Raw genomic sequence first — 13,905 nt, 5'->3', positions numbered from 1 at the left:
CAGCCCTCCAGGAAAGGACTAAGGTCTACCACCCCAGCAACTCAAGTGCATACTTCAAAACAAGGTTGTAGGGTCAAGTCTCCAAAACCCAGCAGATCAGCTGCCTATACCAGTAACTGATGCTCTCTCAGAAGATCAGGTAAGGCCCTCGGCAGTGGTCTGCCACTAGCTGGACTGCCCAGAGTAGAGGCCTTCTATCCAGTTGGCTCAGTTCCTCGTGCACCACCAGTAAGATCTCTTACTGAGGACCCAGGGCCCAGTAGAAGAGTCTACACTGGTGCTGGGGGCTGTGACAGGACATAATCCATCCCTCAGCCAGTTCTAGTCCCTGTCCCTATGAGAGACACCTCAAAGAGAAGTGCTAGACAGTTTACCAGCCATCTCTCTAGTTACTCTGTGATTACTCTGTACCATCTGTTAAACACATTTACTGCCATGTGGATTGTATTTAACTTTCACTAGTTTTATGTCCAGGGCTTCGTGAAGCATATGTAACTCACACATCTCTTGCGCTATCTTGACCTAATAAAACACCATGGCCCCAGGGGAAAAAAAGTTTTTTCTAGTGTGGCAGTCAATGTGGTAAACACAGGTCCTTAAAGTTAACACCATCTATCAACATAAATTCAAGTACAAATGTAAAAACAAAATCAAAATCGTCATAATAAAATGCAGGTGAGCATTTTTATGCTCTAGAGATGGTGAAACAGTTTTCTACCCATAAAGGCAAATAAAGAAATATAATGGCACAGTATGACAGATTTGATTATCTCTAAAAGTTTGTTCCTAACTGTAAAATAAAATCATCACTTAAAAAAAGGAAAAGGAAAATGATAAAATGGAAGTCTTAGCAAGATGTGCCCTTGCAATTCAGTAAGAGAAGAAACACTTGGATAGAAAAAGGAATAGAACAGAAATTCAAAGTTTATAAAACAATAAATATATGAAATAATATATATAACACATGTATGTCTAAATACATGAAAACCTTTGAGCTTGCCAACCAAAATAAAATCCAAACAATGAAATAATTTCTATTCTAGCAATTGATAAATTTTTTTTTTTTTTTTTTTATTGTTGGGGATTCATTGAGGGTACAATAAGCCAGGTTACACTGATTGCAATTGTTAGGTAAAGTCCCTCTTGCAATCATGTCTTGCCCCCATAAAGTGTGACACACACCAAGGCCCCACCCACCTCCCTCCTTCCCTCTTTCTGTTTCCCCCCCCATAACCATAATTGTCATTAATTGTCCTCATATCAAAATTGAGTACATAGGATTCATGCTTCTCCATTCTTGTGATGCTTTACTAAGAATAATGTCTTCCACGTCCATCCAGGTTAATACGAAGGATGTAAAGTCTCCATTTTTTTTAATGGCTGAATAGTATTCCATGGTATACATATACCACAGCTTGTTAATCCATTCCTGGGTTGGTGGGCATTTAGGCTGTTTCCAATTGATAAATTTTTTTAAAAAGTAGCTTCCTAGTGCTGTCAAAGGTGTGGTAAAACCAGGCACACATGGAAATGTAAACTAGCACAACCTCTGTAGTGAGCAAATTGGCAATATATTCTAAGAGCCTTTAAAAGAACTGTATCTTTTGCTTCAGTAATTATTATTACTATTATTTTTTTTGGAGACCAAGTTTCACTATGTTGTCCTCAGTAGAGTGCCATAGCATCACAGCTCACAGCAACCTCCAACTCTTGGGCTTAAGCGATTCTCTTGCCTCAGCCTCCCAAGTAGCTGGGACTACAGGCGTCTGCCACAATGCCTGGCTATTTTTTTGTTGCAGTTGTCGTTGTTTAGCTGGTCCGGGCAGGGTTTGAACCTGCCAGCCTTGATATATGTGGCTGGTGCCGTAACCATTGTGCTATGGGCGCTGAGCCTTGCCTCAGTAATTCTTATACAAATTTATACTAAAGAAAAATGCATAAAGATTTTAATACAAAAATAGTTACCAAACCATAAGAAAACAGGATTGTTAGCACACCAAGAAATCCACAGTGGTATTTTGTCTTTGGGCACTGTGATTACTGGTAATTTTTATTTTCACAAGTTTACTGACCCATATATTAGTTTTATAATCAGAAAAAAGTTACCACACTGGGGCGGCGCCTGTGGCTCAGTCAGTAAGGCGCCGGCCCCATATACCGAGGGTAGCGGGTTCAAACCCGGCCCCGGCTGAACTGCAACCAAAAAATAGCCGGGCGTTGTGGCGGGCGCCTGTAGTCCCAGCTGCTCGGGAGGCTGAGGCAAGAGAATCGCTTAAGCCCAGGAGTTGGAGGTTGCTGTGAGCTGTGTAAGGCCACAGCACTCTACCGGGGGCCATAAAGTGAGACTCTGTCTCTACAAAAAAAAAAAAAGTTACCACACTGTATTGCTAAATGAAAAAGATTATACAACAATAATGTACAATGATTTCACATTTTCTGTGTAAGAAAATATATGAGCATTGGGCGGTGCCTGTGGCTCAGTCGGTAAGGCACTGGCCCCATATACCGAGGATGGCGGGTTCAAGCCCGGCCCCGGCTGAACTGCAACCAAAAAATAGCCGGGCGTTGTGGCAGGCGCCTGTAGTCCCAGCTACTCGGGAGGCTGAGGCAAGAGAATCACTTAAGCCCAGGAGTTGGAGGTTGCTGTGAGCTGTGATGCCACGGCACTCTACCCAGGGCCATAAAGTGAAACTCTGTCTCTATCCAAAAAAAAAAAAAAAAGAAAATATATGAGCATATAAAAATACTAAGAACAAAATATAAAATAATTTCATTTGAGTAATGGAATTATAGTTTTATTCATTATTTTCTCAATTTTTTTTTTTTTTTGTAGAGACAGAGTCTCACTTTACTGCCCTCGGTAGAGTCCCGTGGTGTCACACGGTTCACAGCAGCCTCCAGCTCTTGGGCTTACGTGATTCTCCTGCCTCAGCCTCCCGAGCAGCTGGTATTTTCTCAATTTTTTAACAATGAAAATAACTGCTTTTATAAAATGAAACCATCAAAACAGGGAAAAGGTTGGCATGTGTCTTATCAGAAATGGCCTCCCATTCTTTGGGATCTTATGCCTCTTGAACTTGGCTAACTCACCTTTGGCTATGGGCCTACTTCCCATCCTAGTCTTTCTTCTGAAAGCTCCTGGGTCAGCCACCACAGCAGGTGTCTTCGTTTTTTTTTCCCCCCCAGCATATCTAATCTGCTCATCCTGCTGCTTTACTCTGAAGATCCCAAGATCTTTAAGGCTACTCTTACAGTCCAGGAGAGCCATGAGGAACCACATTAAGGCAGCAGCACCAGGAGGTGGAGCGGTCAAGCTGGGCTGGGGAGAGATTTCTAAGGTGCCATTGGTAGGATTTAGAGGAAGACTTTAGGGCTGTGTAGAAAAGGAGAGGGAAGAGCAGAGATTTAGCATCTGAAAAGGTGGGTGGATGGTGATTAAGACACAGGACAAGCACGCCAAGACCAGCAGGTGAGTGTCCACGGCCAGGGTTGAGGGGAAGACATCTAGTAGGTGGTTAGGTCAGTAGGTGCTGCAAATTAAGGAAAGCTCTGGATTTGGGCAAGATGGATGTATGGGTGAATAGCAGCTGAAGTCACTGGGGTGGACAAAATCAGCCGAAGTGGGAGAAAAAGAGCAAGCAGGCCCATGAACAGAATCCTTGGGATTCTCCCTTTAAGAGGTGGGAAGAGACCTGAAAAGGAGGCGAGGCAGCAACCAGGCCAGCAGCTAACGTGAAGCAGAGTAAAGGGAGGCAGCAAACATACAGGCAGCTCTTATCATCCCATGGGAGAAGAGGTCACGAAGTAATGATTTACTGTGGTTTTACTATGAAGTAAAGTAGCAGCATGAATAGACTTGTCAGGGTTCACAATTAAGTAAGTTTCTCATAAATCTGGATTTATGGCTTTCCTCAAAAACATCAGAAGATCCAACAACCCTAGGCATTGCTAGTAGTATGGCAATGCCAGCAGGAGTTGAATGAAACTTATTCCCCTTTAGCTTGGGCAAGAATTCTTTCCCTTCTTGCTTAGCCCCTGGTGGAGCAGATGAGGAAATGTTTTTATATCTGTACTGTCTAGAGCTTACTGGCCAAAGTTTGGCCCAAACAGCTCCCAAACAGATCCACATTTGGCCCTGAAGGCAGGAATCTTAGGACAAATGTGTCTGAAATAAGGATCCTACATTAGACCAGATCAGGACTCCCCTTTTTCCAGCAGGAGACATAATGTCTCCAAATGGCAGGTCTCCAGGAGGAGGTCCCTGCTCAGCAGTGCTCGCTGGGTAGCTGCCCTTTCTGGACTATAGCAGCACATGGTAACCATTTCCCTAGGGTATGACCAGTTACCAGAGCCAGCCAAACCCACAGCTGGGAATTTCTTGGCTCTGGTTTCTACATCTCTGGGGCTATATTCCCTGAATGGGTCTACCAGATGGCAGGGAGCCTTTGCTTTTCCCCACATTTACGTGAGTTCACATGGCCTACCTGGGGAAGAGGACTGCTGTTTTTCTGACGATTGCTACCTTCTCCAGCAAGCTCAAAAAGCAGGTTAGTTTTGTGTTGTTCTGTAAGTGAAATATTTGGACCTGCCTTATTAAAAAAAGAACTAAACCTCTTCCATTATTACACAATTATGTATTGTTAAAGAGTCATTACTAATTATCAGTTATTTCACATTGATTCTGGTCCAACATGTGCTTTCACTAACTACTTAATTATGTACACTACTGCCAAATACAAAACTCTGTGAAGATTTGGTAGTATGAATTAAGAACTAATTGTAAGTAATTTCACTTACTGAATCTTACTTATTGATCAAAGGCTGGAAAATACTACCATAAAGTACTAAATTGTGAAGTTGGGTGAGAGAGGCTTTTTCTCTTACCCAACTGAATATCCTTCCCTAGAGGTGGGTCAAATGAGTCTGGAAATACATTTCCATCTTAAGTCTGGCACTTGTCATAGAATTCTGACATTTGGCACAAGATCCCAGCCTGAGCTTTTTGGACCTGGGTTCAAATCCCATTTCTATGACTTGGATTTGCAGATGACCTTAGGGCAAGTCATGTAAGTTTTCTGAACTTCCATTTCCTTTAGCTATCACAAAGGGACACCACGCCACCTGACAGGGTTAGTAAATGAGACATGTAGAAGATACAACAATCTCATATCAGTTCTCTGTTCCTCCTTCCATGTTAGTATGGATTTCGCTCCTGGTCGAAAGGTGGTATTCTACACCTCATTTTTTTTTTTGTAGAGACAGTCTTACTTTACTGCCCTCGGTAGAGTGCCGTGGCGTCACACGGCTCACAGCAACCTCCAGCTCTTGGGCTTATGCGATTCTCTTGCCTCAGCCTCTCTATATCTCATTTATATGCCTAAAGTCTGGGCCTTTTCATCTGAGTCCAAAGGCAGATTTTCTGACAGAAATCAAAAACTCAAAGAAGAGATGAGCAAGCAGAAAAGCCTGCTCTTTGTTTATGCCCTTGCCTGGGTGTTTTGAGCCTTCTATCATGTAAGTACTGCTACAACTCTGTGCAGCAAGAATCCCTCATCTTTTTTTTTTTCTGTAGAGACAGAGTCGGTAGAGTGCCGTAGTGTCACAGCTCACAGCAACCTCCAGCTCTTGGGCATAGGCAATTCTCTTGCCTCAGCCTCCCGAGCAGCTGGGACTACAGGCGCCCGCCACAACGCCCGGCTATTTTTTGGTTGCAGTTTGGCCGGGGCTGGGTTTGAACCCACCACCCTCGGTATATGGGGCCGGCGCCTTACCGACTGAGCTACAGGCGCCGCCCCAATCCCTCATCTTTTTTACATGAGGAAGCCAAGGCCTAGGAAAACAGACTTACCCTCTATGAGGAATGGAACTGCTCTTTTCTTTCGCTCCCCTAGGGTAGCTGGAAAAGTGTCCTGGATTTATACATCCTTTGTCTTCAGAGCATCATACACAAGCCTATTCTGCCACATCTAACTGAGCTTTCTGCTCCACCCCTTCTCCTATCGTTCTCTGGCTCATGGTAAGTACTCGCAATCCTCTACTTACCTAAAAAAAGCCTAGAATCCCTGATATTTCTGCTTAAATTGAGAGAGGCAGGTAAGCTACACCTCAGAGGGCATAACATACAGAGGTGCAAGAGCTTCACTCAGTCACAACATTGTTCCCTAGACTAAAAAGCACAACCTTCAACAGGCAGCATTAGCTGTTCCAAAATGGAGCATTAGCTGTTCTAACCAGCAATTAAAAAAATAAACCGCTGTTTTAGTCATTTGGGTGAGTCACAGCAGAGGATCTGAATGTCTTCACAGAGCAGAGCAGAGTGGTGTATGTGTGACGCCCCATTGTTAGTGGGGTGAGCCCTGTGCAGGGCTTTCTAATACTGTACTGGCATTGCGCAAGAGGTGTACACTTGGGATTATCAGAAAGGTGCAAGACCATCAATGCCCTGCTCCATGAGGTAGAAGCCAACTTGTTCAATTAAGCCTCTTCTTACTTTTTACTGAGGCTAATGTCCATTGGCAAACCAAATCTCCTGAGCACCAACTTCCCTAAAATAACATGTCAAGTCCCTTTTCTCAGGGAACCCCCTGGATGTTTATAAAACTGACACACCTTTTGAGACTTTCCATCTTCTGGAGGGCGCCTGACTTAGTTTTCCAAACTGAACTTTCTTCCTCCTGATATGCAAAACTGTTGAGGGGCCACCCACAACATCAGATCCTATAGGTAGATGGAACTTCGTGAGCCCACACAGACCCCTGGGTTTGTAATATACATATATTCTACACAGAAACACCTGTTGTGAGGTACAAGTCCTAGATAACCTACGTAACATACACTACACACAACCCTCACCAACTTCTGATGTAAACACATTACATCAGTCTAGTCAGCTAACTAGATAAACCAAACAAGAATCAACAAAAGAACATGAAAAACTGTTTTCTTTCTTGGAGATCTCTGTTACTCTTCTTGGAACAAAAGACTTTTGAAAATTTAACTGTTCTAAGAAAACTAAACTTTGCTCTTCCAAGTATCCCCTTTAACTAGATAACAATGAAAAGTTGATCCAAAGGACTGGCCCAACCTAGATATATTCTAGAGTAGAAGGGCAGATGAAAAGAAAAGGAGAAACAGTCAACTGGGAACATACACCTACAGAACATTAAAAGGTTGAAAGGAATTATGCCAGATTAAAAAAAGACCATGGATGTATTTTTTCCTTCTACTTTTATTTTTCAAATTTCATTTATGTGAAAAACGTAAGCGTTTACATAAAAATACAAATCTGGGTAACAACTGGCTATTTCAAGAAAATACTATAGACATGATTCCACTCCCACAATGACGTTAAGGTGTTTGATAAAAGGTCCAAAGATGCCCCCATGTGGCTACAGAGGGAAATAGTGTGGATTAAGGAAGATGGAAGGGCTCTGGCAGCTAGTCAGGAACTCAACAACTCACTTCTTTTAAAAGGCCTTGGATTTTCCAGTTCTTGCATCTTTTCCACACTTTGCAGCTTCACCATTCCTACCAGGTTCGAGTATGCACATGGTAAGCTTTGATTTCCATCAAGAGAAAAAAACATTTTTTGTTTTTAAAAATGTATACTAATTTGCATGAAGCCCTGAGATCAGCTGACATGTCACCACCACAGAGCTGCCAGCCCAAGTAGGACAAGCAGCAAAGCTCTGATGTGGCAACTGTTGGGCAAGGATGTGGGGGGAAGGAACCAAATGGATGGAAGCAAAGCAGATTCCAAGGAACAAAAGCAGCTTTAGTGCACCTCAGAAAACAAGCCCAGCTTTTGTTCCCATTTTAGTTATCAAAAGATCACAAGCAAATTTTAGGGACCAGGATAGAATTTTTTTTTTTTTTTTTGTAGAGACAGAGTCTCACTGTACCGCCCTCGGTAGAGTGCCGTGGCGTCACACAGCTCACAGCAACCTCTAACTCTTGGGCTTACGCGATTCTCTTGCCTCAGCCTCCTGAGCAGCTGGGACTACAGGCGCCCGCCACAACAGGTGCCCGCCCGGCTATTTTTTGGTTGCAGTTTGGCTGGGGCTGGGTTTGAACCCACCACCCTCGGCATATGGGGCTGGCGCCCTACTCACTGAGCCACAGGCGCTGCCCGGGACCAGGATAGAATTTAAGATAATTCCACAAGGATTTATTTTCATGCCAATCCACCAATCATGAATTTGACCTGTTGACACTCATGGAGAGTATCACTCAACATAGAAAAAAGATTCTATCTGCCCATACTATATATCCTGGAGGTAGCACTATCACACATCACGCAATTATCAAGCATATGCATGACCACAATTTGTAGATGACCTTTTAAAGTGTTTTCAATGTTCTCTCATTAGATACCCTAAGAAACAGGCTATTCTTCTCAGAAGAGAAAATGATGACATCCAAATGCAAGGAAGGCACTCATAGCTCTAGTATTCCTAACACTCTGGAAGTCTCCCTTGTCACATAATTTTTAAATTCAAAAATCGTTAGCTTAACACCTATAAAACTTCCTCCATGACACCAAGCCTTAAATCTAGGGACTAAAATATGTACAGAAACAGACATACATTTTGTGCCTCTAGCTATACAGTATATTCTCTGGGAATCCCCAAAACTAAGGCCAATACTGTGCCAGAAAGATGTATTGAAAAGGCAGGAAAGCCAGGCGTGGTGGCTCACACCTATAGTCCCAGCAATCTGGGAGGCTGAGGCGGATGGATTGCCTGAGCTCAAAGGTTCGAGACCATCCTGAGCTGGAGTAAGCCAGAGTGAGACCCCATCTCTACCAAAAAATCGGGCCTTGTGATGGGCATCTGTATTCCCAGCTATTTGAGAGGCTATGGGCAAGAGAATCGCTAAAGGAAGAAAAAAAAAACCTTAAAACTAAGATGAGCGAAACAACAACAAACAAACAAACAAAAAAACCTAAGATGAGTGAAAGCCAGTTGAAAGCAAAATTTTAAAAACAGAAAAGGCAGAAGAATAAAGAAATACACCACTGTTAGAACATGGAAGACAAGACTTAAATGAAACAAAGAATAGTATGAAGCTGAATATATAAAGTTAAAACCACATACTCACACCCCCCCCATCTGCAGGAAGCCCAGACAAAAACACAAATACCAATAGTGGTTATATGAGAGAGGACTGAAACTGGGAGTGAATTTGGGTGTTTTTTTTTTTTTTTTTTTTTTTAAGAGAAAGAGTCTCTTTGTTGCCCTCGGTAGAGTGCCGTGGTGTCACAGCTTACAGCAACCTCCAGCTTTTGGGCTTAAGCGATTCTCTTGACTCAGCCTCCCGAGTAGCTGGGACTACAGGTGCCCACCACAATGCCCAGCTATTTTTTGTTGCAGTTTGGCTGGGGCCGGGTTTGAATCCACCACCCTCAATATATGGGGCCGGCACCCTACTCACTGAGCCACAGGCGCTGTCTGAATTTGTTGTAGTTTTTTGAATTTTCATTTTTTTCTAAATCTTCATTAATGAGCATGTGCTACTCTTTCATAATAAAACAAACCTAGGTTTAACCCAGCATACGACGCCACTTTTTTTAGACAGAGTCGTACTATGTCGCCCTCGGTAGAGTACCGTGGCGTCACAGCTCGTAGCAACCTCCAACTCTTGGGCTTAAGCAATTCTTTTGCCTCAGCCTCCCAAGTAGATGTGGTATTAATCAGAGGTAAGTACACCAGAATGGTATGGGGCAGTAGAGTAAAAATTATTCTGCTTTGTGGGGGAAATCCAAGGCCTTGGATTGAATCCTGGCTCTGTGTGACCCTGGGTAATAGTTTCCTCATCCTGTCAAATGAATGGTTGGATTAAAACAGGGGTTCTTAATCCTTAGTGGATTACTGATCTATGTCATGTACCCTAGAGGACCAAATATACATGCTCACAGGCCTTTTAGAAATAATTCCAGGAAGCTTCTAGATTCTCTGGAAGTCCACGGACCAGTTTGAGAACAATGGTTAATATGCTCTCTTCTCTAGCTCTAGCACCACTGCCAGAGGGAGGCATACTAGTTCCATTTCTTGTATCTCTGCTGAGGGCCTGATCTAGCTACTGCCAAGATATGCTAAGGTTATCCATCAGCTTTCTGCCCTAACCAGCAGTCACCTCTCAAAAAGGTGGCCTAATGACACATCTGTAGTCATCTTTGCAGATAGCAAGGAGCTCCGGCACCGTATTAAAAGGTTTTAGTCTTGGGCGGCGCCTGTGGCTCAGTGGGTAGGGCACCAGCCCCATATACTGAGGGTGGCAAGTTCGAACCCGGCCCCGGCCAAACTGCAACAAAAAAATAGCCCGGTGTGGTGGCGGGTGGCTGTAATCCCAGCTACTTGAGAGGCTGAGCCAAAAGAATCACCTAAGCCCAGGAGTTTGAGGTTGCTGTGAGCTATGACGCCATGGCACTCTACCAAGGGGTTTAAAATGAGACTGTCTAAAAAAAAAAAAAAAAAGATTTTAGTCTAAACAGAACCCTACACTTCTGATGTAAAAATCAACCTATGAAAGTCAAATACAGCACAGGGTTATGAAGAGACCAAGAGAACAAAAAAAGAGATTCGAGGTTATTTCTGCTGAACCCTGTCATTCTGATTAGCAGCATGTTTTAAGGACATAGATGGTGACCCTGCCTCAGAATTCTCCAAGGTCAATAGGTAAGCACAGAGCGGATTACAAATGAAGCCACAAAACGCAGAATTTGATCAGCAACACATTATCTGCCAATAGATGAGACTTGGGCAAGCTAAGTACTATATGTAATCTCTTAATCCATTTCTCATTTCTGTCATCAATCACCCACTCAGAGCCAAGAAAATATCTTCCCTAACTCCGGGATTCAAACAGGAATGATAGTATTCAATTTTGAATATTCTTATGTTGAAAACAAAGTAAGTTTCATTTCTAATATTGAAACAAAAGTTATTAAGAAGTAAAAGTGCTATAAAATGGTGTTTTCAACAGGCTAGAGCGGAGTATGGGTGTATTTCTTGTGTTTCAGTCACATCTAGGAGTTTTGCTTACCTAATTCTGCTTCTGAAATAAACAACATCAAAATAGGAACATACCATTCCCCATCAGCCCTTGGTCTTGGCATTACTAAGTTTTTCTCCCAACTCTCCCACTGGGCCAGTTCTTTTCTCAGGACTGATGCAGGGTCAATCATTCATATGAACCTACAGTGAGTAGATTCAGTCTTGAAGGGTGACCTAGAAGAGAGAATCGGGGCCTGTCTTCCCTGGCATACACTGCCAATTGTGGGCCAAGAGAGCCACCCCTTCTCAAGAAGCACTGTCTAGAGAGAAAGAACAGTGTTGCCTGGGCCAGACTCCACAAACAATCCTTTTGGCCTCAGAGAAGCAGTACAAAGCTGAAGGGACCAGCTTAAGGCAGCTTTAAACCCCTCATGAGTTTACTGATGGCTTTCTGTTGTTACTGATAGAATTCTTCCTCCTGAACTACCATACTACAACTCCCTGTAACCTTAAAAAAAGCGGGGCAGAGAGGGGGTGGGTTTAAAAATGAATTGGTTTCTGTGTTAGGGTTTTTTTTTGTTTTTTTTTTTTTTTTTAACACCACATAATGCTTCTAATGGGCCAGAGATAGAATTCCTCTTGCCACCCTAGAGCACACTCCAAAGCAAGCTGCTTTATAGACACTGTTCAGCTGTGCCAGGAGTCTGGCATTAACTAGCCACAAGCCTAAAAATTTGGTTACGTATGTATGTGCAAAGTTGGTTCATCAAATCCCTGTTCTGGCCCTCCACCCAATGCATTTCAACTAAGGTGTCATCCACCTCCTTCTTAACATTTATCAAACACTTAAACAGGTAACGTCCAGCCACTCCTTGGAGATGTTTCCCCCTTTCAGCTGCTGGGTTGCTGAACTGCTCAGAAACCTCTTGGTCCTGGGCTCCATTGCTAGAGCCTTTACAATCTTCCAAAACCTCCATCCCTCCCTTTTCCTCACTCCTTTCATCCTCCATGAGTTCTGCGTTTTCCTCCTGGCAAAACGATTCCTGATGTGGGCAATGGCCCTCAACAGTGGCAGGCTCGCCTTCCCTAGGCGCAGGCCCACACAGGATGCTCTCCTGGGAATCCTTGACTAATTCTTGGCTATTGCCAGACTCTTTAGGGGTGGACTTTTTCTCTTCCAAGGCTTGGATGACATCCTCAGGAGCTCTAGGAACTTCTCTCAATTGTCTCACTCGCTCTCTTCTCTTTCTCCTTAAATGAACCCAAGAGTTTTCTATGGCTGTTAGGAAAAGGCTAAGTTCCTCTTTTCCACAGGGAACTCGTTTATGCTGGACCTATTTGAAGAAAAACAGAATTTTACAGGAAAAACAGAATTTTATAGGAAATCACTTTCCCCTACTCTTCAAACTTCCTTTGAAAAGAACAAAGAATGGCTCGGCACCTATAGCTCAAGCAGCTAGGGTGCCAGCCACATACAGCAGAGCTGGCGGGTTCGAATCCAGCCCCGGACTGCTAAACAACGACAACTACACCCAACAAAATAGCTGGGCGTTGTGGCAGGTGCCTATAGTCCCAGCTACTTGGGAGGCTGAGGCAACGCTTAAACCCAAGAGTTTGAGGGTGCTATAAGCTGTGACGCCACCACACTGTACAATGGGGTTAAAATGAGACTGTCTCCAAAAAAAAAAAAAAAAGAAGACGAGAAAAGAATGCTGGTATAGTATAGTAGGTCACACGTGTAATCCCAGCACTCTGGAAGGCTAAAGTGGATGGACTGGACTGCTTGAGCTCAGGAGTTTGAGACCAGTCTGAGTAAGAGCAGGACTTCATCTCTACTAAAAAAAAAAAAAAAAATAGAAAAACCAGCCAGGCACTGTGGCAGCCTGTAGACCCAGTTACATGGGAGATTGAGGCAAGATGATCGCTTAAGCCCAAGAATTTGAGGTTGCTGTGAGGTATGATGACAAAGCACTCTACCCAAGAGGAAAGAGACTCTGTATCAAAAAATAAATAAATAAGTAAAATAAAATATATAAATATAAAATAGACTTGGCGTCCATAGCTCAGGGGTTACGGCGCCAGTCACATGCAATGAGGCTGGAGGGCTCGTACCCAACCCAGGCCAGCTAAACAACAATGACAACTACAATAAAAAAATAGCTGGGCTTTGTGGTGGGTGCCTGTAGTCTTACCTGGGAGTCTGAGACAAGAGAAATGCTTAAGCCCAAGAGTTTGAGGTTGCTATGAGCTGTGATGCCATGGCACTCTACCAAGGGTAACAGTGAGACTCTATTTCAAAAAAACAAAACAAAAAAACCTAACTAACTAAATAAAAAATAAATAGAAGAGAAAAGAAAGATTATTATGAGTACTTAAATATGATTATCAGATACCTTCAGATCGGTGAGAATTTTTTCGATCCATGTTGTGACGACGACAATGCCTTCCACTGTTTCAGAACCCAAAGATGATGATGCTTTGAGGGATAATTCTTTCATCACAGACGCTAACACAACAAATGTAATGGGTTTCCTTGGCTTCTCTAATTTTCTTCGCTTACTTGGTGGTGACTGAAAGAAAAAGAAAGCATGAAGAAGAGAAGAAAGTTATCCAGATAATTAAATTCCATGCATCATTAATAGACTCAGCTAGAGAATTTTCCATAACTTCTGCTACCAATTATAGAGTAAAAAATACCAGCAAAGGCCTTTGTGTTATTTCCCCTACTTAAAACTATCCTGCAAGGTAGTTTTATCATCTCCCTACTTTACAAAAGAGAAATACGGGAAGGCTGGCTATGTAATTACACTCAAGGTCACACAGCTAGTAACTGAAGTTAGGATTTAAACACCATACCCAAGTTTTTTCCAAGCATATCATGCTGCCGCTCTTCTGGCTATCAGTATATAAC

General features: G+C 43.0%; 1 protein-coding gene across 2 annotated transcripts in view; it reads right to left on the bottom strand.

The window, feature by feature from the left end:
• Positions 1-7,210: 7,210 nt before the first annotated feature.
• The window catches only part of METTL16 (methyltransferase 16, N6-methyladenosine), a 92,897-nt gene continuing 86,202 nt past the window's right edge, over positions 7,211-13,905 (bottom strand). For both annotated transcript variants that reach the window (XM_053568513.1, XM_053568514.1), the window contains 2 exons: positions 13,388-13,564; positions 7,211-12,328 (listed from right to left, as the gene is read on the bottom strand). In XM_053568513.1, the coding sequence (XP_053424488.1) occupies positions 11,705-12,328; positions 13,388-13,564 (801 nt within the window). In that variant the 3' untranslated portion in view covers positions 7,211-11,704. The remainder of the gene's footprint in view (positions 12,329-13,387; positions 13,565-13,905) is intronic.

Source organism: Nycticebus coucang, chromosome 18 (assembly GCF_027406575.1).
Source record: "Nycticebus coucang isolate mNycCou1 chromosome 18, mNycCou1.pri, whole genome shotgun sequence".
Lineage (NCBI taxonomy): Eukaryota > Metazoa > Chordata > Mammalia > Primates > Lorisidae > Nycticebus > Nycticebus coucang.
This window is presented reverse-complemented; position numbering and strand designations above follow the sequence as displayed.